The 25,711-nt window shown below is 53.6% G+C and overlaps 9 protein-coding genes across 9 annotated transcripts; 5 read left to right on the top strand and 4 right to left on the bottom strand.

Moving 5' to 3' along the window:
• Positions 1-545: 545 nt before the first annotated feature.
• Positions 546-2,501, top strand: J4E84_006884 (uncharacterized protein; the record flags this gene model as incomplete). The annotated part of the gene is made up of 2 exons (XM_049389471.1): positions 546-1,355; positions 1,422-2,501. The coding sequence occupies 2 exons, from the start codon at positions 546-548 to the stop codon at positions 2,499-2,501; spliced, it is 1,890 nt and encodes a 629-aa protein (XP_049242664.1).
• A 665-nt stretch (positions 2,502-3,166) lies between these two features.
• UBC2 (Ubiquitin-conjugating enzyme E2 2) lies at positions 3,167-3,874 on the top strand (the record flags this gene model as incomplete). Its single annotated transcript, XM_049389470.1, has 4 exons — positions 3,167-3,208; positions 3,288-3,352; positions 3,470-3,694; positions 3,751-3,874. 4 exons carry the CDS (start codon positions 3,167-3,169, stop codon positions 3,872-3,874), a joined length of 456 nt encoding a protein of 151 aa, XP_049242663.1.
• Positions 3,875-5,002: 1,128 nt separating this feature from the next.
• On the top strand, positions 5,003-7,802 carry KLP1 (Kinesin heavy chain; the record flags this gene model as incomplete). The annotated part of the gene is made up of 3 exons (XM_049389469.1): positions 5,003-7,129; positions 7,180-7,457; positions 7,532-7,802. The coding sequence occupies 3 exons, from the start codon at positions 5,003-5,005 to the stop codon at positions 7,800-7,802; spliced, it is 2,676 nt and encodes an 891-aa protein (XP_049242662.1).
• Positions 7,803-8,513: 711 nt separating this feature from the next.
• On the bottom strand, positions 8,514-10,474 carry J4E84_006881 (uncharacterized protein; the record flags this gene model as incomplete). Its single annotated transcript, XM_049389468.1, has 4 exons — positions 8,514-9,542; positions 9,608-9,743; positions 9,873-10,173; positions 10,234-10,474. 4 exons carry the CDS (start codon positions 10,472-10,474, stop codon positions 8,514-8,516), a joined length of 1,707 nt encoding a protein of 568 aa, XP_049242661.1.
• Positions 10,475-11,471: 997 nt separating this feature from the next.
• On the bottom strand, positions 11,472-12,833 carry J4E84_006880 (uncharacterized protein; the record flags this gene model as incomplete). Its single annotated transcript, XM_049389467.1, has 3 exons — positions 11,472-12,467; positions 12,522-12,697; positions 12,746-12,833. The coding sequence occupies 3 exons, from the start codon at positions 12,831-12,833 to the stop codon at positions 11,472-11,474; spliced, it is 1,260 nt and encodes a 419-aa protein (XP_049242660.1).
• Positions 12,834-13,162: 329 nt separating this feature from the next.
• J4E84_006879 (uncharacterized protein) lies at positions 13,163-15,131 on the top strand (the record flags this gene model as incomplete). Its single annotated transcript, XM_049389466.1, has 3 exons — positions 13,163-13,423; positions 13,472-13,840; positions 13,890-15,131. 3 exons carry the CDS (start codon positions 13,163-13,165, stop codon positions 15,129-15,131), a joined length of 1,872 nt encoding a protein of 623 aa, XP_049242659.1.
• A 4,928-nt stretch (positions 15,132-20,059) lies between these two features.
• On the bottom strand, positions 20,060-20,594 carry J4E84_006878 (uncharacterized protein; the record flags this gene model as incomplete). Its single annotated transcript, XM_049389465.1, has 2 exons — positions 20,060-20,439; positions 20,492-20,594. 2 exons carry the CDS (start codon positions 20,592-20,594, stop codon positions 20,060-20,062), a joined length of 483 nt encoding a protein of 160 aa, XP_049242658.1.
• Positions 20,595-21,432: 838 nt separating this feature from the next.
• Positions 21,433-23,156, top strand: J4E84_006877 (uncharacterized protein; the record flags this gene model as incomplete). Its single annotated transcript, XM_049389464.1, has 2 exons — positions 21,433-21,440; positions 21,578-23,156. 2 exons carry the CDS (start codon positions 21,433-21,435, stop codon positions 23,154-23,156), a joined length of 1,587 nt encoding a protein of 528 aa, XP_049242657.1.
• A 414-nt stretch (positions 23,157-23,570) lies between these two features.
• Positions 23,571-25,180, bottom strand: J4E84_006876 (uncharacterized protein; the record flags this gene model as incomplete). Its single annotated transcript, XM_049389463.1, has 4 exons — positions 23,571-24,635; positions 24,686-24,844; positions 24,896-24,972; positions 25,156-25,180. The coding sequence occupies 4 exons, from the start codon at positions 25,178-25,180 to the stop codon at positions 23,571-23,573; spliced, it is 1,326 nt and encodes a 441-aa protein (XP_049242656.1).
• Positions 25,181-25,711: the final 531 nt, after the last annotated feature.

The following is a 25,711-nucleotide window of genomic DNA, read 5'->3' as shown; positions in this document are numbered from 1 at the left end:
GATTTGCAACAATTACTATGAATTACAAGATACATCATCTTGTTCTAGAATTGAGGTAACCCTGCTCGCTAAATGGTGAATACCCCAGCCAAGACGTGAGGTAAGATCGCGTGCTCGATGAAACGCTCCATGATGATCCCTCCAGCATCGAACATCGAACTGCGGCCGGTCGGGCCTTTTGAAGTCAGCCAGGGCGGTGTGCTCGTAGAGGTGGGATTTCGCCATCGCCGAAAACGGACTAGTTCGGGCGGGATTGGTCACTCGAAGCGTGGATTGCGTAGGATTGCGTGACCGCTGGAAGTCACGACCCAACCTTTTGTAAGGCGCGTCAGGGTCGCACTTCCCCACATACACCGTGCGGCCGACGCGACTTCCGGGGCGTCGCTCTTCTTATCCAGCTTATCTATAAAGGTCCCACTGCCCTCATCTCAACCAGAGTTTGCCCACCAAGTTTCCTGCCTTCACCCACTTTCAGGAATTAATTGCTTCTTCCTACAATATCATCGAAGCTTCAAGTCTACCACCACAACTACTGCCACTACAGAATGGCACCCAGTCTCTTGCTAGACCCAGAGTCGCCGCCCTCATCCTATGTCCACACCACCAAGCAAGCCTTCAGCCAGGACGGCGGTGTCTCACTCAAGGAGGCCCAGGCTCCCGTTGGCGGCGACTTTTCCTTCTCTTCTACAGCCATGAACGGTAATGGTAACGGCCATGCCAACCGTAGCGATGGCTTCTCCGGCAACGGGTTCTCAGATGCTCAGCAAGGCGGAAGCGATTTCATTACTGCTCAGACTCTTCGTCAACAATCGGACAGCTATGCGACTCAGGCTCGCACTTCGGGAGACGGAAAGCGTCCCAACATCTTGTACATTATGGCCGATCAGATGGCCGCACCCATGCTAAAGTTCAATGACCCAGAGTCAGTTATCAAGACACCTCATCTTGATGAGCTTGCTAGGACCGGCGTCAACTTCGCGAGCGCTTACTGCAACTCACCTTTGTGTGCACCATCTAGGTTCACCATGTGCAGCGGTCAGTTGCCATCCAAGATCGGAGGATACGACAACGCCTCGATCCTGAGTCCAGAGATCCCGACCTACGCCCACTACCTCCGCCGCGAAGGATACGAGACCGCGCTCGCAGGAAAGATGCACTTCATCGGCCCGGACCAGCTCCATGGCTTCGAGCACCGACTTACTTCCGACATCTACCCTGGCGACCTCGGATGGTCCGTCAACTGGGACAAGCCAGAGGAGCGTCAAGAGTGGTACCACAACATGGCCTCGGTCATGCAAGCCGGACCATGTGTCCGATCCAACCAACTCGACTATGACGAAGATGTCATGCACAAGGTAAGGAATCTCAGCAATACTATACACTCCAGCGGTATAAGGAAGTCTTCTAACACATACCTCCAGGCTCAACAGTACCTCTACGACTACGTTCGGTCTGACCCCGAGAGCCGTCGGCCATTCGCCTTGACCATCTCTTTGACCCACCCACACGACCCCTACACCATGATCCAAGAGTACTGGGACCGATACGAGGGCGTTGACATTCCCCTGCCCAAGGTTGAGATCGCCCAAGAGAACCAGGACTCTCACTCCCAGCGCCTCCTCAAGACCATCGACCTGTGGGACAACCCCGTTCCAGACGAGGCCAAGATCCGCGCGCGCCGTGCCTACTTCGCTGCTTGCAGCTTTGTCGACGACCAGGTTGGCAAGCTCGTCCGTCTCCTCAAGAACTGCAGGCTGGACAAGGACACCATCATTGTCTTCTCTGGAGACCACGGCGACATGCTTGGCGAGAGGAGCCTGTGGTACAAGATGAGCTGGTATGAGAACAGCGCGCGAGTACCGATGATTATCAACGGGCCTAATATCGCGGCCAAGAAGGTCAAGGAGTCAGTGTCCACGATGGATCTCCTGCCCACGTTCGTCGACCTCGCTGGAGGACAAGTCGATGATCGTCTGCCACTAGACGGTGTCAGCCTTCACGAGTACCTTGTCTCAGACAAGCCAGGCAAGGACGAGGTGTTCGGCGAGTACATGGGCGAAGGCACCGTTACTCCCACCTACATGATCCGTCGTCATGAGTGGAAGTTCACCTACTCCCTTGCCGACGGACCGCAACTCTACAACCTGGTTGAGGACCCGCAGGAGCTGCATGATCTTGCCACTTCCCCAGAGCCTCACAACCAGAAGATGCTTGCCAAGTTCGAGGCAGAGGCGCGCGAGAAGTGGGACTTCAAGACCATCCACAACGACGTCGTCCGAAGCCAGCGCATGCGCCAGGTTGCTTGCAGTGCACTGAAGATTGGTCGCAAGGAGTCGTGGGACTACCAGCCACCGGCCAACGACCAGAACCGCTTCATCCGCTCGCACATTCCTCTGGATGAGCTCGAGCGTCGCGCCCGCTTCCCCATCGTCGACTACTTGGGCCGTGAGAAGTCGGCTCAGGCATCCCACCATGGTCTTGCTGGAGCAGCTGGCCAGTGAGGGCACGTTTCCCAAGCACGAACGACCTTTTTCCCTTTCGATCAATTTGTGTTATTACGGATGCCGAGATTCCATCTTTCCAGTCTGTTTCTAGCGATGCTGTTAATGTCCAGTTTTATTAGCGACTCATGGCGTATGACTTTACGACGCAGGGTGTGTATTGTCAAGCGTTCTGCAAGCAGCATGGTCAGAATGAGTTGCATTTACGGCGTTTTGGGGCATATGAGGGCAGGGCGTTATGGCGATGATGATCTTGGGCAGGCGATACATGGGCGACGGGTGATCTGGCTATGTATAGCACAGTACAACAATAAAACTGAAAACGTAACCTCGGTGCCGTGTGAATTGACGTCGGCGTTGATCATGCGTGAAAGAATGGAGGGTGGTGCTGTGAAGCTGTGTGACTCTGGTGCAAAGCGGCGGGGACAAGGAGGGGCGTAATGGTGAGTACCACGATTGGGGGACTGCGATAAGCCAAGTTTCAAGCTACACGTGAGGTGGCGTTTGCCTCCACAAGCCGAGCGACCGACAGCGGAAGGTGCCAGTTACGTCTGCGACTCAGTACCACCAACCTGGGTTGTAGCTATATCCACCGTGTCTGTTCTACCTCAACCTCCCACTCCGCTTCAACTACCTCGAGCTCCGTCCATCATCTACGCACAACCATGTCTACTGCAGCCCGCCGCCGTTTGATGCGCGACTTCAAGGTACGCCACTAGAGCAGCAGCACCAAGCTCTGGATGTTTGCGCAATTCAATAGAGAGCACCGTACTGACAAAGAGACAGCGCATGCAAACTGATCCTCCCGCCGGCGTCTCTGCTTCTCCAGTTGCGGATAATGTCATGACCTGGTACGGCTCACCGCATTCCCCCGCACGCGACACCAAGCCTCGCAGTCACTCTCGACTTTCGGACACACAGCAGCGGCAATGACCTATGGCTGAGCTTGACTGCTGACACATAGACAGGAACGCAGTTATCATCGGCCCAGCAGACACACCGTTCGAAGACGGGACCTTCCGTCTTATAATGCATTTCGAGGAGGCATACCCAAACAAGCCGCCGGGCGTCAAGTTTATTAGCCAGATGTTCCATCCCAACGTATACGGGACCGGCGAGCTGTGTCTGGACATTCTCCAAAACCGATGGTCACCCACGTACGACGTGGCAGCCATCTTGACCAGTATCCAGAGGTACGTCCGAGTAGAGCTAGATGGGCTACAGCGCGACACATGCTAACAGGGTCCAGTCTGTTAAACGACCCGAACACCTCGTCTCCCGCCAATGTCGAAGCATCGAACCTGTACAAAGAGAACCGCAAGGAGTACACCAAGCGCGTGCGCGAGACGGTGGAGAAGAGCTGGGAGGACTGAGGGGCGACTGGGGTACGAATATCACGACACGACGGCATGGGATGGAGTTACAAGGAACAGGGACAATGTCATGTTTGTTACTGGCAGCCAGAGGCGTTTTGTTTGAGGCTCTGCGGCGTGGAGTTTGGTTCACTATGGTTCTATGTTCGTGGCGTAGCCAATATACGTCCGTTTTCGTTGGCATCGCTGATCATGTAGAGAAGCGTGATTGTCTTTGTCGCTCCACTAATGCAGGGATCCTGGTTAGTTGTCTTGGGCACAATGCAGCGGTATCTTGCTGCAACTGCTACAATGCCATGAAGCAATGCAAGTAGGCGGGACAAAGGGGTCGCCATAAAGGAAGATGCGCAGAGCATGCTTTGACCAGGCAGGTTGCGTCACGGCCGTTGGCGGCGGGGAGGAGGAAGGCGCGCTATGGGCATGCAGACCCTGGGCGTATCAACACAAGCCCCAGCCCGCACCTCGACAATCGGCCGGCATCAACATCGCTCGTCTCCCTCACCGCGCGCGCCCCCGTGCTGTTGTCCCCTCACTTCCTCCTGGCGCGAGCAGCGAAGGAGTCCCCGGCGAGCCCCAAGAAGCCTCCGTGGCCGTTTCAGCAGTTCCCCTTAACCATAGTCATAGCGGGGCCTGTAATTACCCACCTCCCACGCGCCGAGACACAGCGAGACGTGACGGTGCCACAACAGGACCTCCCGTCGGGCCTGCAGCAACACCTGCCCCGAAGCGCGAGCGAAGCAAACAGAGCGAGGCCTCTGGGCCGCACCGCCTGAACAGCAGCAATCATGTCGTGAGTAGCTCAAACATGGCGGCGAAGAGGGGTGGCATGGCTAACAAAACGGGCGACAGGGGCTCCAATACTATCAAAGGTGCGCCGCCATACACGGGACACAGAGACGCATGGCATACGGGTTACTGACGGTACGACTGCAGTGGTGGCGCGGTTCCGCCCGCAGAACAAGGTCGAGATAGCCAGCGGCGGAGAGCCCATAGTCGAATTCAAATCCGACGACACATGTACGATCCAGGTACGGCATGCCAGCTCGAGGGATGCAAAGCAGAGCCACTAATGCTGTGTGTTAGTCGAAAGAGGCCTCCGGGGCCTTTACCTTCGATCGCGTTTTCGACATGAACTCCCGCCAGGCCGACGTCTTCGACTACTCCATCCGCCCCACCGTCGACGATATTCTGAATGGATACAACGGAACAGTCTTTGCCTACGGGCAGACAGGAGCGGGAAAGTCGTACACCATGATGGGTAGCGATATGGACGATGAGGTTGGCAAGGGAGTCATCCCGCGTATCATCCAGCAAATCTTCGCAAGCATTCTGGCATCGCCGAGCAACATTGAATATACCGTCCGCGTCAGTTACATGGAGATCTACATGGAGCGCATCCGCGATCTTTTGGTTCCCCAAAACGACAATCTGCCGGTGCACGAAGAGAAGAACAGGGGAGTCTACGTCAAGGGTCTGCTGGAAGTATACGTTTCGAGCGAGGAAGAAGTCTACGAGGTCCTCCGAAGAGGTGGATCTGCACGAGCGGTGTCAGCTACCAACATGAACGCCGAATCCTCGCGATCGCATTCCATCTTTGTCGTAACGGTCAACCAGAAGAACGTCGAGACCGGGTCATTGAAGAGCGGACAGCTCTTCTTGGTCGATTTGGCTGGTTCTGAGAAGGTCGGCAAGACCGGAGCGAGTGGACAGACGCTGGAGGAAGCAAAGAAGATCAACAAGAGTTTGAGTGCCTTGGGCATGGTCATCAACTGCTTGACCGACAGCAAAACGCAACATATCCCCTACCGAGACTCGAAGCTCACACGTATTCTTCAAGAATCGCTCGGTGGTAACTCCCGGACGACCCTGATCATCAACTGTTCGCCAAGTAGTTACAACGATGCCGAGACGCTGGGCACACTTCGATTCGGTATGCGCGCAAAGACTATCAAGAACAAGGCCAAGGTCAACGCCGAACTCAGTCCGGCTGAGCTCAAAGCCATGCTCAAGAAGGTACAAGGACAAGTCACGTCCTACGAAACATACATCGGTTCGCTTGAGGGCGAAGTCTCGGTTTGGCGTGCAGGTGAAAGCGTCCCCAAGGAGAAATGGATTCCGCCTCTAGAGACAAGTCCGTCATCTGGAAGGAAGCCAGCGACAACGCCTCGTCCGGGCACGCCATCGAGACTGGAAGGTGTGAGAAATTCGGAAACGCCACGACCTGATTCGCGAATGGACCTGGAACGCGCAGGTACACCCAGCATACCACTAGACAAGGACGAGAAGGACGACTTTCTGCGAAGAGAGAACGAACTCCAGGACCAGGTTGCCGAAAAGGAATCGCAGCTTGCCAAGGCTGAGGACCAACTCAAGTCTGCCAAAGAGGAGCTCCAATACTACAAAGACCGAGACGCGAAGACGAACAAGGACAATGAGCGAATCACCATGGAGCTCAACGAAATGCGCATGCAGGTTGAGAAGATCCAGTTCGAGAGCAAGGAGGCGCAAATCACCATGGACGGACTGAAGGAAGCCAACTCGGAGCTGACCACCGAGCTGGACGACGTCAAGCAACAGCTCCTGGACGCAAAGATGAACGCCAAGGAGACTTCCGCCGCTATGGACGAGAAGAAGAGGAAGAAGGCCGAGGCAATGGCACAAATGATGGCCGGCTTCGATCTCGGCGGCGAGGTGTTCAGTGACAACGAGCGCACGATACGGAAGATTATTGAGGAGCTAGACCAGCTCCACGACATGAGCGCGGCTGGCGAGGCGATTGCTCCGGATGCGATCAAGGGCCTGCGGGAGAAGATTGTCGAAACACAGGGCATTGTGCGACAGGCCGAGCTCTCCCTTACTGCCCGCAGTGAGGAGGACAACACATATGCCAAGCGCCGCGAAGCACTGGAGGCACGCTGCGAGACCTTGCAGACGCAGTACGAGGAACTTCTCGAGGGCAACCTCTCCGAGCAAGACAAGGAGGAGCTCAAGGCACGCCTTGCCGACGCCTACTCTGCCCGACAAGAAGGCAACCTCGAACTTGTCGAAAGCCTCAAGCAGGATACTGCACGTATGCTGGAAGAGAACCAGAAGCTCAAGGCCGAGAACGAAAGCCTGCAACAGCGCATTAAGAGTGGCGCTATTGCCAACGGTGTCGCCAACGGCATCAACGGCAAGACTGTGCAACAGCAGATTGCCGAGTTTGACAACATGAAGAAGAGCCTCATGCGCGACCTCCAGAACCGCTGTGAACGAGTGAGCAGACTGAGCTTCTCAAACGAAGACGCATTGCTAATAAGCCACAGGTTGTCGAGCTTGAGATTTCGTTAGACGAGACACGCGAGCAGTATAACAACGTGCTCCGTACCTCCAACAACCGCGCCCAGCAGAAGAAGATGATGTTCCTCGAGCGCAACCTCGAGCAACTCACCGTCGTCCAGCGCCAACTCGTCGAGCAAAACAGCTCCCTGAAGAAGGAAGTCGCTATCGCCGAACGCAAACTCATGGCCCGAAACGAGCGGATACAGTCTTTAGAAAGCTTGTTGCAAGACTCCCAGGAGAAACTTACAGCTGCGAATCACCGGTAACTTTCTCCCTCCCTCCCTCCCTCCCTCCTCACAAACCACTCAACATACTAACTACTATACTTCCTTGCAGCTTCGAAGCCCAACTCACAGCCGTCAAAGAGCGCCTCGAGTCGGCCAAAGCAGGCTCCACCCGCGGTCTCGGTTCCCCCGCTGGCGGCGCATCTTACGCTGGCTTCGGCGGCGTCGGGTCCCGCATCGCCAAACCGCTTCGTGGCGGCGGTGGTGGGCCCGTCGCGGACGGCCCTGTCCTCCCTGTCATTGGCAATCTGCAGAAGCAGGACGGTGATGGAGGTGATGCGAATAAGGGGAAGCGGACGAGCTGGTTCTTTAATCAGCGGTAGTGGGAGTGCTGGGGAGAGGGTAGAAAGGGGGGAGAGGATGGAGTATGAGTTTGAGATGGATTTGGGTGGGTATCATTGATGGGATGGTATAAGGGTGTTTTTGGCGTCGCGCTTTGTGGAGGAGGGTAAGTGTGCATGGCACGATCAATGAGGAAAGGGATGGATGGATGGAATGAGATGAGACAAGATGAGACAAGATGCATGCCGAACAGAATCATGCAAATGCGCAACCAAACTTGGTTCTCTAGGAATGGGTGGGTTGTCACGTTTTGGCTTTTCTCTATCGCTTGCTTTGCGTACTACTGTTGGAGTAGAACCCACTTTATACCATAGATTCATTATCTTTGAATACCGAAATGAGGATGTTTTGTCTTAACGGTTATTGCTTTGCTGGTCACTGTGCTTTTGTGATGTGATGAACTAACCAAGTAGTAGATAGAAATTGATGGTCTCAGTAGAGATGTGTGTATTATACTCTGATCTTGTATCGTGATGAAAAATGGAGCTAACTAGTAAAAAAAAGTGTGAAGCTAAGTATTCTGAAGGTGGTGTTGAGCTCAGATTCGGACGGCGACGCGGTTCGTTTGGTACTTTTTCGTGCTGGGGAGGAGAAGCGTGCAGATTATTGCTATGCTTCCAAAGGCGATGCTCGTAAACTAGATGCCCATCAACGTTAGCTTCATGTCATCTGAGCAGTCAGCGGAGAGATCTTCAACTTACCCAAACATACTTCAAACTCTCACTATACGCCCACCTCGTCCCAACCGTCGCACCCTCAATAACCTGCGGCGTAACACCCCGAATACCCGCCTCCGCCAACTTCTCCGGCTCCGTCAGAAACAAGCCTAGGAAAGCCTCCACACTCTCCAGCGGCAGACCAGCTTGCACCGCATACATCGCCGTGTACTTGGGCAGATTGACAGCCAGTTTCCCCGCGAAAATGTTGTAGTAAATCGAATACCCGATACTGCCGCCAACGGTGCGGATCGATAGTGATAGCGCCGCAGCGGTTGTGATGAGGGAATCCGGACAAACGAGCATCGCAACCGTCGCAGCGGGGACAAGAACGCCGCCTACACCAAACCCCGCCATGGATCCCAGAAACAGCACCAAGCGTTCGTTCTCGGGCGTCATAACCGCCAGCGCCCCAGCAAAACCCGTCATAATCCCCACAGCCAACAGCAACACCTCCCTCGTCCTTCCCGGAAACGCACTCAGTGCCGCATTGAAAACAATCGCCCCCACCGCCGTCGTAAGCGCCGGTCCCAAGCCCCTCAGACCTATAGAAACTGGATCAGGTGTGTACACACTACTAAACGTAACCGGAAAGAAATTAAGTATAGAGAAGAAATTCATGCCGGCGCTAAACGCAACGACATACGCCAGCCCCACTATCCTTTGCCCAGAGAATAGGGCACGAGGGACCATGGGGTATGCGGCGTATTTGGCTTCGTAGAGGATCCATGTGAGGATGAGGAGCAGGCCGATGAGCATGGTACATAGGACGTAGGCGGAGGTCCAGGGGTGGGTGTAGCCGCCTGATTGGAGGGCGACGAGGAAGAGGGTTAGGCCTGTTATGGAGAGTACGCCGCCGATGTAGTCTATTCTTTTCAGGATTGCGCGGCGGGAGAAGGAGGGGGAGGAGGGGTTGGTGTTGGTGTTGGTGTGGCGCTGGGGGAAGTAGGTCAGGGCGAGGCCGACGCCGACGATGAAGTTGAAGATTAGGGCGACCCAGGGGCCCTGGATTTTGTTTTATCAGTGGATATCTTGTGTGGGGGATGGGAGGGGGGAAGGAAGGAACTTACCCAGCGCCAACCTGGGCCCGAGGCGGAGTGCGACCAGAGTTCTACGTAGAGGAGGTAGGGGCAGAAGGGGAGGACGAAGGCGGTTACGAGGGCGAGGGAGTAGCCGCGGTATTTTACGGGGACGACTTCTGCGAGGCTGATAGTAAGTAGGTTAGTGGAGTTGGATTGTAGGTACGATTTTACGAAAGATGCAGATGAATGGACAGACGCAGACAGCGGAACAAAAAAAAACATCGGACCAAAGCAAAGAAGTAACACAACATACCCAGCAAGACCAGTCAACTCCCCCGTCGCAGCGCCCGCCCCCGAAATCGCCATACCAGCCAACAGCTGTCCGAAGTTCTGTCCACTGCCCATCAACGCACATCCGAGGCAGATGCAAAAGGAGCCAAAGAGTGCGATGTAGCGTTTCCCGAAGAGGTCTTGGAGGTAGCCTGCATAGGGGCATACGGCGGCGATGGCGAGGATGTTGGCGGTGGGCAGCCAGGCTGAGCCGCGGTCGAGGTTGAGGTCTGCTTCGATGAAGGAGAGGGAGGCGCCGGCGAAGTAGAGGATTACTTGGGAGCCTGGAGTAGGGTTGTTAGTTTGGGTTGGGGATGGGATGGGATGAGGAGGGGTGGTTGTACCGGTGTATAGTGCGGCGAGGAAGATGGCGGCGAAGATGCTACGCACACTCCATTCTACCTTGCCATCTGAGTCGTCTCCTTTGAGTGCTTGGGCATTATTCGTATCCACGCCTTGGTCCGTTTGTTCATGCTGTGATTCCAGCGACAAGTCTGTACCATGATGCGGGTTTGCATGTTCGATGTGATGGCTGACTTGTTGTTTCTCCTTTTCGTAGTCGGGTTGGATGGTATCTGAAGCCATGATCTAGCGAGTTGAGTAAAAGAATTCTGTTGATTCAGTACTGCGACTTTGAAAGGAGGAGACAAGGTGCTTGCAACTGTCTACCCCCAGTGACGGGATCATAACTATCCTATATCCCCAATCCCTCCCACATCCCGATACCAAACGCACCCCACATTCCTGAAAACGTCTTCCTATCAGTTCACCTTGGCCTCTGAAACATGCAGTCAACTTCATGTAGCGATCCAGTAGGCGCGTACCAAGCCCACATTCGACCCACTCGAACTGTTTCCAGTGACTAGCACAAGCGAAACCTGGGGTAGTCGCAACTACTGAAGTGCGGGGAATTGACGAACGTTTCAGCAATGTGACGATCTGGGCCCATCTTGGATCGAAAGTGGCGCATGGTTAGACTGACTCGATTGTAGCGACATCGTGAGGAAGATGTCTTTGTGGCTAGCATCTTGCCGGGAAAAGGTTCCATGTACCCCGCAGTGTGGAAATCGGGCCCTATGGACTTGGCGAGCGGCTCAGCTACGAGCTTTTTATTTTTGGTGGCGGGCCTGGATAGATCGGAATTGGTGTGCTGGTTGCGTTGTGGTAAAGATGGCGTACAGACGGTAATATGACCCCGGCGAGGTTCTGTGTAGCCTATATGCGGTTCGCAAGCCTATCTTACCCACCAGACGAAGTATTCATTAGACGACTATACTGTTTAGTTCGACAGAATGGGCCTTCTGATGAATGCTGCCGCAGTCACGTTGAAACAAAGATGAAAACAAGTACTGGGTGTAGCTCGATTGAAACCATTTGAATTCGCGATTCCGGCGGTGCGGTTCCGGCAGTTCGCATGAATGCATCCGACAGCGTACGTCTATGTGGATGGCCCTGCTTTTTGTTGAGCGCTGGTTCGGCGATGTGATTCCACAGGCTTGCTCTCCAGGTGCCTTTCGTACATGTTGTGCAATACGGATACCGGATGAGAAAGATCATCTCTGTCCGGGCATACCTCTGCACCTCACTTCTTGTCCTTCGATCCAGCATCATCCGCGATCAAGGCTTCAACATCTCGCTCCATGAGCCAGCTGCGGACACTCTCCATGACCTTCTCAAGCGTCTGGCCACCACCCATTACATCGTCTAAATCATGCACAGTGGTTCCACTCCTATGGTCGGTAACCCGCTGCTGCCCCCAGTTGTAGGTGCGCACCTTGTCACCACGGCCCATCTTCGCCACACCAATAACGCTTCGTCGCATGTTGGCCATCTCCTCTTCGCGTTTCTCGCGTCTTGACTGGGCAATACGCGAGCGCAGAAGCGCCCAAGCCTTCTCTTTGTTCTTGTGCTGGGATCTAGAATCTTGCATCGCGACGACCGTGTTTGTGGGAATATGCGTTAGCCGAACTGCTGACTCGGTCTTGTTGACGTGCTGGCCACCGGCACCGCTTGCCCTCATGACTTCTAGTTTGACCTCTTTCACGTCGATGTAGTAGTCGCTCTCAGGGTCTTCGAAGTCCTGCTCTTCTGCAGAGTTCTCCTGTAGACTGGGTAGCACGTGTACGGATGCCGCGCTCGTGTGTGTACGTCCTTTGGCCTCAGTGGCGGGCACACGCTGTACCCGATGAACACCTGCTTCGCATCGGAAGACGCCATATGCGCCATCGTTCTCCACCTCAATAATGGCTTCTGATAGCGGTACACCCGCTTCCGTCGTTCCGTTTATGTTCTCATACTTGAGGAGATTCGTGCGAAAGCCATTGCGATTGCAGAAGGCTGAGTACATGCGAAAGAGGTCCCCCGCAAATATAGCTGCCTCTGATCCGCCTGCGCCAGGCCGTATTTCCAGAAGACATGGTAGGTGTGCAAATGGGTGTACCGGCACCAGAGAGGTGATGAGGTTCTGTGAAGCATTGGCGAGCTGTGTTCGGGTTTCTCCAAGGTCGTCGGAAGCGAGTGATCGTAGTTCGGGATCGGTCGAGGAGTCGTGTATCATCGAGGTGAGCTCTGTCACACACTTAGTCCATATCAGCTACTGAAGTGCTCCTGCTGGCTGCGATATCCTGCTTACCTCGTTGGCCTTATCCCACTCACCCAACGCATTCACGATCGGGCTGTATTCGCCGAGCTTCTTCGCCGCGCGTGTGTCAAAGCCATTTGAAAGCTTCTCTGTCAGTTCCTTGTGCTCGGAAACGATTGCGCGGGCTCTTGTGAGGAGGGCTGGGGGTATAGACTCGGATGTTGCAGCTATGCGATATTAGCGACTTGCTCAGACTGGACACATCCAATACACACCGTTACTCTGGAACCGAATACTGCGATTTATCAAGGGACGAGCAATGCGCGACAGGCAATTGCGACATATCCATGACGTTGTGAGCATCGTCGAGTTGCCTCAAGCTCCAATCTGTGAATTTCTCCATGTCCAATGCGCGTTCCGATCGGCTCGGAACGTGTGCACGTGACGATAACCCTCACCCCGGCAGATTAAAGCGGACTACACCGCCTTACCACCTTCCTGTTGCGGAGACGTCATGGAGATAGGCGGGGACGCTGCGATATGTCCCGAGGGATTATCGAGCGAAATCGGCACGTTGAACGGCATCAAGCATCTCCGGGGATAACCGTTGGAGACTACTTAGGTACCTAGGTATACCATAGCAACTTGTCCGTACCCCACTCATAGCTCCAAGCTTCACAATTCAAGTCCCCATGCCTACCCCACGACGAAGCAAGAGGTCCAAAGCCCAACAAGAGCCTGAGCAAGAACGGCCCGCCAAAGTCGCCAAAGTCGCCATGGATAACAATACTACTTCGAATACGCGCAATGTCTACCCACATCCTGAGCCCCAGTTTGTCCATTTCCCCAGTCGTCGTTCAGTCGTACATAGCACCAAAGGCATTGTGTCGTGTACGCAGCCACTTGCAGCCGCTGCTGGAATCGAGATCCTGAGGAAAGGTGGTAATGCGGCAGTATGACGTAATCTATCACCACTTCCATCACATACTAACGCTACAAAGGATGCTGCGGTGGCCGTTGCGGCAGCCATCAATGTCACAGAGCCGGGCTCAACGGGCATCGGCGGTGATATGTTCTGTCTGTACTACGATGCGAAGACGAAGAAGGTATCTGCCATGAACGGTTCCGGCCGGAGTGGTGCGAACGTCACTCTCGACAAGGTCAGGAAAGACCTCAACATTGCAGAAGGCCAGAGCGGTCAGATTCCCATGGATCATGTACATGCCGCGACAGTGCCTGGCGCAGCAGCAGGATGGGTTGACTGTGTTGAGAGATTTGGTAGTGGAAAGGTCAGCATGGAGGACGTGCTCGCGCCCGCCATCGATCTCGCGGAGAACGGTTTCCCAGTCTCCGAGTTATCAGCAACATTCGTAAGTTTTGCAACGCTTCATGAACAGGTGACATTCTGACATTTTGCAGTGGGCAGCGAGCGAAAAGGACCTCTTGAAAGCATCGCCCAACGGGCGCGAGATGCTCAAGGATGGCAGAGCGCCCAAAGCTGGAGAAATCATGAAGAACCCCACCATGGGCAACACCTTCAAACTGCTGGCCAAGCACGGAAAGAAAGGATTCTACGAGGGCGAAGTAGCCGAGCAGCTCGTAAAAGTAGTGCAAGATCTCGGTGGCTATCTCACTCTAGACGATCTCAAACACCATGCAGAAACCGGGACAGAGCCAGTAGACCCCATCTCGCTAAAGTACACAGGCCAAGGTGTAGGAGAGCGACCCGACGGCGGTATCGAGCTTTGGGAACATCCACCAAATGGCCAAGGTATCGTCGCTTTGATGGCCCTCGGCATTATCCAGGAACTTGAGAAGCAGAAGAAGATTCCAAAGTGGAGCCTGAACGACCACAACAGCACCCAATATCTCCACACTGTTATCGAAGCATTGCGGATTGCTTTCTGTGACGCCCATTGGTTCGTCACAGACCCGAACGTCGTCAAAGTGCCATCTGCCGAGCTTATCTCGGAAAAGTATCTTGCTGAGCGAGCGAAACTATTCGACCAAAAGAAGGCCATCTCAGCGCCTGTCCATGGTTCTCCTGCGCATCTCCAAAGCGACACTGTCTACTTCTGCTGTTCTGACCCCGAAGGAAATGCCATCTCCTTCATCAACAGCAACTATGGCGGATTTGGTACTGCCATCATTCCCAAAGGCTGCGGTTTCACTCTGCAAAACCGAGGCGCAAACTTCAGTCTCGACAAAGACCACCCCAATGTTCTAGCCCCGAGGAAGCGTCCATACCACACTATCATTCCGGGTCTGACAACATACATCAACGATGGTAGTCTGCACTCCGTGTACGGCGTCATGGGCGGTTTCATGCAACCTCAGGGTCATGTACAGGTACTCCTCAACCAAGAAATCTTCAAGCTTAACCCACAAGCTGCGCTAGATTCACCACGCTTCTGTATCGGAGCCGGCATGCCCAGCGCTGACGGCAAAATGACTGACGCGACGATCTACCTGGAAGAGGGTATCGACCAAAAGGTCGTAGAGGAGCTGCGAGCACTCGGTCATAACGTCAAGCAACTGGACGGCTACGGACGCGGTATGTTCGGTCGAGGCCAGATCATCCGGCGACACGTAGATGATGATGTACAGGTCTGGAGTGGAGGTAGTGATCTACGCGGTGACGGTGCGGCGGTGCCATTGTAGGCGACTGAGGCCACTCGAAGATCACGATTGTAAATGAGCAAGCAATCCAATGTCACATCAGATCAATTTGACTGACTCGAATTCTGCAAGCAGCAGCCATTCATATCGCAAGTTGACAAAGTACCCTGACTGGAGAACAAAGAAAAGTGATAGCAGATCTACATCCCAGCATCAACCACCCCGCCAATCTCGATCAACACGAACAACCCCAAACCCAGCAATAAATACCGAAACTCCAACCCAGACCGACACATGATCCGCAACGTTTCGCACGTGTATTGTGAAAGACATCCCGCAGCCTGGCGTGCTTAGGGTGAACGATCGACGGCCCGCCCTTGCTGTTTCACATGTTGCATGCAAGAATGTGGCAGAACTGTGCGCCATGTGGTCTACCTTACCCGCAAACGGAATAAACAGACGAAGCAGATCCCTCCAACTGGCAAATCAAAGTACGCCTGAGATAAAAATACACCTAAGTTCGCAGTTGAGAGAAGCCATGATCCGGTATGTCGGTGTGAAAGGACAAGTTGTGTATCGTACACGCACGCGTTCATTTCCAACCCAGCGGGTTCAAACGACGATCGGAGATATTAATATGTTGGTATGGGGGTTGATTCGATGGCGAGACGTGGTCCTTGCGCAGATGTAGTTGGGTTTTAATATGAGCGTTGGACATGTGGCATTGTGGTTTGTACAACATGAATGATTTCCTATCCTTACCTCACGCTATTTTCTCCATGCCCCCAACTACGCACCACACCCTCAATAACATACCAACAATGACTCCTCGACCAACTCTGGCTCCTCGCCGTCCCTCTATCCGGTGCGATGCCATATCCTTCATAAACTCCCGCCCAAGCTTGAGCGAAAGCCGCATACGCTCAAGTGAAGACCGGATACGCACGAGTGAAAGCTATACACGCACGAGTGAAAGCCACAAACGCTTCAGCGAGATCCATCTTCCCCCCAGCAACTCCAACCACGCATCTACCAACCGCTCATCATCGCCTCGGCCCGTCGCCTGCTTGAGATCCTCGTACACAGATTACATCAGACCCGTCGACACGTCCAGTGAAAAAGCAGAACCAGAGTACACAGTCACTCCCTACACCGACGACTCATATCGAGTTAATCATAAATCAGGTCTAGCATGCGGAATCACAAGAGGCTTTCGGGTCTTGTCCCGGGGTTGCGCAAGGTTACGGGGCACTTGGATACGCGCGCGAGGGCGCGGTCGCGGTCGAGGCCACGTGGGTAGACGGGTGAGGGATAAGAGGGGAGTTGTTGTGTTTGTGGAAGAAGTGCAGGAGGGTGAGGAGAAAGATGTGGTGAACGAGGAGGATAAGGAGGATAGACTGAATGGGAAGGAGTTGGAAAGGGGATGTTTTGTGTATAAATGAACGAAGAAGAAATTGGTATCATTCTTGCTAGGTAAAGATAAAGAAACAGATATAAACATCCAAAGAGATGTGCAGACATGTTCTGCATAGCATAACGCTCAACCAGAAAATATGACGTAGACGCTTCCTGCCCTTACTTCCCCCTCTTATTCCGTATCCACATCCTTCTCTCCATCCGTATGATGCTTCTCTCTTCTCCCGATCTTGAATAACCTCCCCCATCTCGACTCATGCGTACCGGTCTCACCCGTCTCCCTACTCCAAAGACTACTCGCCCGTCTTCTCCCCTCTACACTACTCTTCCTGCCTCCTTCCGACCTCGAGCTCGAATGTCTTCTACGTTCTGTTTTCGACGCGGCGTAGTGGTCGTCGGGGCTGGATGTGAGGACGAGTTTGTTGTTGGAGGTGGATGAGGAGGATGAGGAGGAGGAGAGGATGTTGGCCCAGGTGTGTGCTATGGAGGAACGGCGGTCTGGAGGTGGGTTAGCCATGGAGGGATGGATGGAGGGATGGGGGGATGGGAAGGGATGGCGTACGCATGTTTCCTGCTCCGCCACGGCCGTAGGGGATACATGGGTCTTGTGTTGAGTGTGGTGACATCGTGGGATATTGCGTCTTGACCAGAGATATGCCTGGATCGATGGAGTTAAAGACCGAGTGTAGTACGTCCTTGTATCGTATGTTGATGTTTGTGTAGTCTTGTTATGTCAAGGTAGGTTTTAGTCGTGCGTCTTCAGGTATTGAGGTGTATCCAAAACTAGAGTCAAGGAGTTGTTCTAGAAGACCTGAAGACGCAAGCCTCCCCATATATCTACAACCCCCATCTCATCCACCGCAGATCCCAGCGCATCACCCTACGTAACCCACAATTTCTTCATCCGAAGATCACCCAAGCCCGCCCACACTTCTCTAGACCCCGGATTCACCCGTGCCCTAACTAAGTAATTCAACCATCACCCACCCACTCACATCCCGTCATGCTATCTACCGCGGCTCCTCTCATACAAGCTTTTGGAGGCAGGTTTAGCTTCTTGGCTTCCATAGGTGAGCGAGTAGACGGACGTGAAAGAGGGCACCACTAGCGCGCGAGAAGCTTATCTGGGGAGAACTGAGCTTGGCATGGGTGATGCGATCGTGGGGACGGCCTTGCGATTCTGGGGTTGACACGTTTTGTCGCGTGATCGGGCGAGGGCGTGGACATTGCGGAGGGGATCCCGCGGGGTGTTAGTGGATTTGCTTTGCGAAGATCGGCGTTGGGGTTGGGGAGGATGACGTAGCGGAAGATATAGCTTAGCCGGATGGAAAGTTGGGTGGCATGACTGCTGGAAACACGTTTTTTGGCTTGGGATATAACGTGGTGTGGGCGCGGTACACGATCTAGCATGTGTACCTTGCATTTCAATGACTAGCTACGTGTAACTGCGCTGCTTCCTCCGCTAATACCGGTCTTTCTCCAAGGAAGGATCATGATACAACTCGTGTAGAGGCGTGAAATCATAGTCCTCAGCGTCAAGGTTGCCTTGAACAAGACTCCTGGCATAACCTTTCCAAGCGTGTTTCGGTTGATCCCTCAACTCAGTGCCAATGCGGTAAGCCTCCTCTTCGAACTCATTCAGACTGCCTATAGGGCAAGACAGCCGCACTGTAGAATCGCCAGACAGAATGAGCCGTACGGAAGTAAAAAGGCGCCTTTCATGGCGTTTCTCGAAACTGAGATAGTAGGCCTCCGGGAAAGCCGATCTGAGAGAGGGTGGGTCGTCAGTCTGGTGATATTGACGTTTATATGCAAGAGAAAGCGCCGCAAGCGATTTGATGGCATTCCATACGCGCTGGGCGGTCTTGAAGTTTGCTTCGAGATGGAGGACATAAGCAAATTGGGGCATTCCAGCGTGTCGTAAATCCATCGCCTCGATGATCCAGTCAATGATCTTGAACGCAGCGCGGAGTAGCGGGCATGTCGGCCTTCCTTGTAGCGAAGGTATTCGAGAAGCATTGATCCATCCAAGCATCGCGTGAGAATTCAGGAAGCTTCCGTGATGCGTCAGTATAGAACGTCTGATTGCAGACTTAGGGTTTGACTTACATGGCACTCCACATGTCAACATGATGAACAACGCGTAACCGCGGAAGATCTTTCAAGTAAGGAATGAGACCGTGCGCATGGCATCGTGGTAACGAAGAACATTTGCGATCTTCGCGTATGTCTAGATGACGTAACTGGGACCGCTGAAGGTGTGTCAGCCTGCCGAGAAAGCGAATGCTCTGCGAGGCGGCCGACTCATAATATCGGAGCGCTTTCCCACCATCGAGATTTTCTGCTCCGTGACTTCCGTTTGAAAGAAACGCCAAGAGGTCGCTCGCCTCTTTGATCTGCACAGCTGTAGGCGTTACCCAAGGTGGCCATTGTGTGGAGGAGAATGTTGAAGATGCGATCTCAAATGCGCTCCTACGCATAGGATAGATCCAACTGTTGATATAGTAGGGCCACCTGATAAGATTCCATGATCTGAGGCATTGGGGAAGACCGAAATGAGAACATATATACTCAAGTGAGTCTCGTAGAGCTAGGCGGTCCGCGTAACTCACTACGTGTATAGTTCCTACTGCGGTGTCTGGAAGATTACAGTGTCGTTTCTTCATTTGTACCCACAATTGGAGTTGAGCACGAATACCACTCTGAGGATAATGTTTGGAGATGTATTCAGGCAGTTCCTCGGCACCTGCGAAGAATAGTCAGTTGGTGATTAGTCCGTTTATGTGTTTGCATATGTGTATGAAGATCGACCTACCATATGCATCGATTGCGATGCGAAAAGCACCAAGCGTCTGCTGACCCAGTCGACGTAAGACACCGTTGTAATGGCTAGCTGTAGACTGCAGCGACGATCCAATTACACCCTCTACTCCTGCGATAACTGCGATACGCGTTTTGAATGTGATGGTGTTTTTACTGAGTGCGAATTCCGTTGCCTCCGCCGCGACTTGCTTGCAAGTATATAGGAGTGCGACGTCGATAGCTGTGCCATCGAGGTAGCGTAGTGTGTTGGTATCTGCATGATGATGGTAGCCGTCTTCGCCTCCGAAGTAGTGAGTATAGATCTCGTCGCGAAGTTCCCGAGGCATGCGAAGAAGATGGCAGATCGGAGGTTGCGAAGCTGCCATAGTGTAGAGCTGGTAGTCGTGCGGATGTCGAAATCTATATAAAGGGAAAAGATATCAGTAGATTTAAAGGTCTTCAAGTGCGTTCCACACTTGGGAGCAAACTCTCTGCCAGGTGTTCTTAGGCAGTAGCGTTACCAAAGTGTGGTACTGAATTGTGCGACCTATGTTTTCGCGGCGCTGAAACCATGGATGGCCGAAGAACAAAGTTTCAAAAACGGGTGCCTGAATCGGTGCGCCTTTCGGACGCGTGTTGTGTATTCCTTCGTGCGCAAGACGCACCTACGCTCGGTATAATGCTGGTTCGACCAATCCTTGTGGCACAATGCCAATACATGTAGTATACATCCACCAAACCACGACCCACGCTTACTTGCCGCCCACTCTCTTGTTCTTGAGCTTGATGGTCTCTCCGTTAACGAAGATACCCTTGCCCTTGTATGGTTCTGGTACCCTCCAGCTCCTTATCTTGGCTGCAAATTGCATAACCACCTCCTTCTCCGGTCCCTCCAACAGTAAACGTGTCGGTTGCGGTGTGCTCGCGGTGACGCCCTTTGGTATGGCCAGTTCGACTGGATGTGTGTATCCGACCTTCAAGTTGACAAACTTCTGGCCGGGGAATTCGGACTTTACAGTAGTTGCACTGTCTTCGACCGATGCACGGTAACCGACACCGTTGAAGCGGAGAATCGCACTGTGTCCTTCGCTGACACCGAGAATGTGGTTCTGGAGGTATGCGCGGGTGGTGCCTGGAACTGTGTCAGCGAATTGCGCAGCCCATGGTGATTGCAGCGCTCTTACCCCACATTGCCTTTTGCTTCGCATCTTTCGCGTCCTCAATTGTCAACGTCGGGCCGCCCAATGCCGGGTCCTGGTTGATATTGACGTATGGGGGAATGGCCATTGAAAGCTCGCCCAGTGGTCCCTTAATATGTACTGTAGACATGGCCTGCACTCTCGCACTTCTCGCCTTAGCGGAAGGCGCGACCACCTGGAACGTGACTCCCTGGGGTATTGAGAGCGGTAAAGACCCGATCTTGGATTGACATGATGCCGTCGAGGTAAAGGTCCTGGTCGGCGCGGGCCTGGAAAATACGGGCAGCAGGAAAGTCGGTATTGAGTCGCTGCTCTGGCTCGAGGCCTTTGCGAAGCTTTGGGCGCACCGCCGTCGTGCTGGGGCGAACATGTTGATTTGATGCCAGCAATGATTATCGCGAGAGTTTTCGGAATCTCCAACTCGCTGCTAGCTCATCCGGTCTCGTGATAGCGCGTCATCGACGTCTCTGATTGGATGGGCTGTCGCACCTTCCCCCACGAACGCCTGGGCACCCCTCAACACCACAACACTCCAGCCGTCATCACTCCCTGAGGAACATGCTGCACAATGCAGCGTCAAGTTCTGACGCTTGATACCTTCAACTGACCGTCCTCTCACCCAGGCATGTGCCTCTTGATCGTCAACCAACAGCGCGTGCTCTTACCACAGATTTGACCTCACCTTCCTGTCGCAGCAGGCATCATGCTCCAGGCTCTTCAACGTTGCGTCTTCTCCGCTCTCTTACCATATCGTGAACTCACATGGTCGATGATAATAGAGATCTTACCATCCTTGACCTCTCGCCTTCTCCTCTTTCTCTACTTTCTTCTACTCCCTGGCTCCTGCTTCATCTCGCCAGCTTTCTGTGCCGTGCTTTCGATAGCCCTGACCGCTCACCAGCGTATCGCTCACATGGAACTTCAACATGGACTCGTCAAGGCGAAGCTGATCATGATGGGGCTTTTCCTCCTGCCTACAGTATCCTCTCATTACCACTCCCCACCGGCACATGCAGCTCCAACAGTCAACGTGGATTCCTTGTTTCAGTACACAACATCTAGGAACTACAGAGTGATCACACAAGCAGTCGACTTCGTCGTTTCCATGCAGACAGCACCTACTTGCACTCGCATGGCTGCTTCTCACCTGATGAACGAGTGCAAACTCCTGGAACATGCACCGGATTTCGCCAAATCTCGCCCGGAAGCGTATCTGGACAACGTCAAAACCGAGTACGCCGCCAAACTGGCTGTATGCGAACTTCTCAGTGCCCAGCCAGTCAACCCAACACCACCCGCAAATTGCGACATCCTTGTTCCGGCATCAAGACATTGCGGTAAAGGCGGTAGCTGGTGGCACGCCCGGCCGGAAGCTCCCAGCGACAAGCAATGCTACCCCGACTTCAAAGAGTATCAATACACTCAATGCCTCAAGAGTCTGCAATCGACCCCTCAGTACTGGACATCATTCAGCAACGCCCGCCAAAACGCAGTGGTCATGTGCCAGGCCAGCAGAGATGTCATCGAGCGAGAAAACCACCTTGAGATATTCAAGAACCTGACCCAGGTGCTGGGCGATGTGACATCGAACATGCAAAAGACGACCGAAGAGTATGAGTCGTTGATCCGCGAGCAGAGGCAGTATTCCGAGGAAGCTCGCGATTCTCATCAGCAGCTCAAAGAGGACATCCAAGCTGTTCAAGAGAAGGCTGTTGCCACTGTGGGAGCGCTTGACAACAAGTTCCGTACTTTCATGGAGGTGTCCATCTCGGATCTCATCACAGCTCTGGCCGAGAGTCAGAGCAACGAGATTGATCAGATCCATGAGAAGATGCAAGTTTTCTCGCAAGAGTTGATGCTTGAGAGCTCACAGCTTGCCAAGCACTTCACTGGCGAACTCCAACAATTCCATGATCTAGCCAGGATGAGCATCCAGTCCAATCACGAGGCTCAGGTCGACAGCTACACTGTACTGGCAGGCTATATGGGCGTCACTCAGGACACCATCAACCGAACTAACGATGTTGCGGATCGATCTCTTTCCAAAGTGGACAGCATCGCGCAACGCCTGGACATTTTCGAGACGCAGACTGAGCACATTGCCGAAGGTTTCGCTTTCCTGAGTGCAATACCAGCACTTGTCACACTCCTCGTCCGCAGTTTCCTAACCACCATCGGCACACTGTTTATCTTCACTGTCCTGTACAAGCTCAACAAAAAGCTTGCGGCCTACACTGCCGGCGCTTGCAGCTCTGCCTTTCTTTTGCACACATGCGGTATCTTCGACTGGCTCGGCGATCTCCCCTCCCGCGTCGCAAGGTTCCACGACCAACCTCCTCTTGCGACTATCGTTGGCATGTCACCTTGGCAGAAAGGCGCCGGTATCGTACTTCTACTCTGGCTTGCCGCCTACCCGGTATGCCGCATCAACGCTTGTCTCGGAAGTCTCATTGCTGCGACCCTGAAGCGGCTTCTCAGCCCATTCTGGATCAGCGAGTATAGCAACGAGAACGGCACGGGCTTTCTGCCGAGTATCGAGATTCCCGCTGCGTATCCTCGTCGTGCCGATGACCGGTATCATCGGAAAGATGTCGGCTATCGCAATTGTCCTGACTACTCGAGATCGGCGTCACCACCTAGCGACAATTAGCAACCAATGCGTGCGACGCGCTGTCCGACGTTCTCGACGTTAACGTCAACATATCATCAGCACATTTATGACATATATCTCTAAACGACTTCTCAGGAGGCGTTACTTGTACCAAGAACCACATTTCATCGGTCGATACATATTCAGGTCGCGATATACCCTAACTTTTCTTATCGTTCTACGACGGCATTTCCACGGCGTTGGAGCAATATTTCATATCTTGCTGGGTGATCTCGACATATTATATCAGAAAAAAGGCGGAGTCAAGGAAACCGGGTAACTTGGCGCATGTGTGGCAGAGACCTTATACTTATCTTTCCATATCATCAATCCATAGTCTATCACTATGTCAGTCCAACTCAGATGGGTAATAATGTGGTTTGCTCTATTGACCGTGTACAGCCCAGCCCGGATTCAATCCGACTCATCATCCGGCAACTCCTGAATCCTCCCAGAGCGATACGCCTCCTCAACCGGATTCTGCACATCCATCACACCCGTCGCTTTCAACCTCTCAAACAGCACAAACAACCTCTCAGCCTCCCTCTCCTTCTCCTCCTGTGACATAGGTTCCATCTCCACCTGCTCCTCCTTATCCAACCTCTGTCCTGTGATAGGGTTCACAGGTATACCCTCTGCGTCACCCGCCGGCGCATTCGCCTTCACCAAGTCCTCCGGCATGCTTATATTGTTCGACATGAGGAAACCCGACGCATACCCGTATCCCACATTGTGAACAAACGTCGCTGGGTCTTTATGCGAGAGCTCAAAGAGCATCGAGGAGATCGATCCGCGGAGTGCGGGTGTCAGGGCGGAGGTGGAGAGGTTGAGCAGCCGCGAGGAGAGGGTGTTTGATTTGCCGAGCGGCTTATCGCGTTCTTCGGTTGTAGGAAGGAGCATCTCCTCCATCGTCTTCTTTACATCTTCAGGTGCGAACTCGTAGATACGGCGGATGAGCGTTAGCACGGGGGCGACAGCGTCGTCGAGTTCTTTGGGTGGGTACGCGATCAGGGCGCGGGAGAGGATGCAGATCAGGTGTCTTGCGTTTGTTCTTGGTTCGAAAGACGGGAAGACCGCCTTTTTGCCTTCTTCGCACTCTAGATCGAGGTGCAGGAGCACGTTGACGAGTTCGCGGGCTGGAACCGTTAATGGTGGTTCGGTTACGCCGCGCCGGACGAGGATCTTGAAGACGCAGGGTATGGAGGGGGTGAAGTGGGGGCTGAGGTCGGTGTGGAAGTGGATTATGTTGAAGACGAGCTTGAGGGTTTCGGCGAGGGCCATGAGTTCCATGGGTTGGTTGTGTCCTTTTGCGCCTGCTGGTGCGGTCTTGGAGTATCGCGCAGCATGGCGCGTTATGGCGGCGTTGATGCTGGAGGCTAGGTCGTTGGAGCGGACGAGTTGCGTGTAGTCGAGGGTTGTGTCGTAGGTTGTGAGGAAGAGGATGCGGGAGGCGAGGAACTCGTTGTCGATGCTGGAGCTCTGGGAGGTTTTAGCATGGAGCTGTGTATACTACTTGGACGTCTGCGTACCTTCAGCTTTTCCGCTGCGTGTGGGCCATGGCCTAGATCGACGAGTATCTGGCGCGTCTTGGGTTGGAGGAGAAGGGCGTTGGCTATACACCGCAGAGCCTCTTGTGATGCGACAGTGGTCTCGCCGTCAAATGCATGGCGTCCTAGTGTCCGAAGGCCCTGTAACGGTCACTATGCCGTTCCCATCGCTCCGCGCGAAGTGTAGCGTACATCTTCTGTGAATATAGGATCGGAGTTTTCGACTGATCGGCCGTAGACTTTAAGCTGTTCGAGTAACTGTTGCTTTTCTATCAATCCAGTCAGCGCAACGCATGCGTGTCTAGGGTAGGAGACATGCGCTGAGTAGACAGCTTCTTCGCGTCCAGGTCGGCTTTCAACTCGGAGAGTATTCTAGTGACGTCGTCGAGCTTTGCTGTGACACTGTTAGTAATGGGGTCACGTGGAAGGTAGTCCTGCGCAGTAGTACTGACCTCTACCCGTTCTTTGCGACAACATGGCGGTTGCGTTGCAGGGCACGTTCAGAGCGCATCACGTCACTCGGGGTGGAAGCTCGCGCTCGGAAAGCCCCACTATTGTGGGACCTACATCGACTGTCGCATTCCAGGGTCCGCATTAACAAGCAATGAACCATAGCAGGTGCCATAAAGCAAGTAGCCATAGTCTGTTCACGGATGCCTTGATCGTTTATCGTTTTTAGAACAGACATCATTTCATCTGGTGTGATGCCTTTACATATGGTTGCAGCATCATGTCATAGAAGCAACATTCAAACACGGTATACGTGGATTCTTTGCTTCGTTCTCATCATACCAGAGAATATGACAATATGCGCTGGAGGACTGCTTGCCATCAGACTGGCACAACAAAACATGTTTCGGACGCAGGGGGCGGGAGCTGGCTCGAGTGCCCGTCGTCCAGTGAATGGCGGTTAAGGTTAGCACTTTACGCGCACGAGGAGCGTCGCGCTAGACGCGTCGCCAACACCAACCTTTGACTTCTAGACCGGGGTAGTCGATCACCTCCACA

The sequence above is a fragment of the Alternaria hordeiaustralica genome (assembly GCF_023758085.1).
Source record: "Alternaria hordeiaustralica strain BMP 2776 chromosome Unknown scaffold_14, whole genome shotgun sequence".
In the NCBI taxonomy this organism is placed as follows: domain Eukaryota; kingdom Fungi; phylum Ascomycota; class Dothideomycetes; order Pleosporales; family Pleosporaceae; genus Alternaria; species Alternaria hordeiaustralica.
This window is presented reverse-complemented; position numbering and strand designations above follow the sequence as displayed.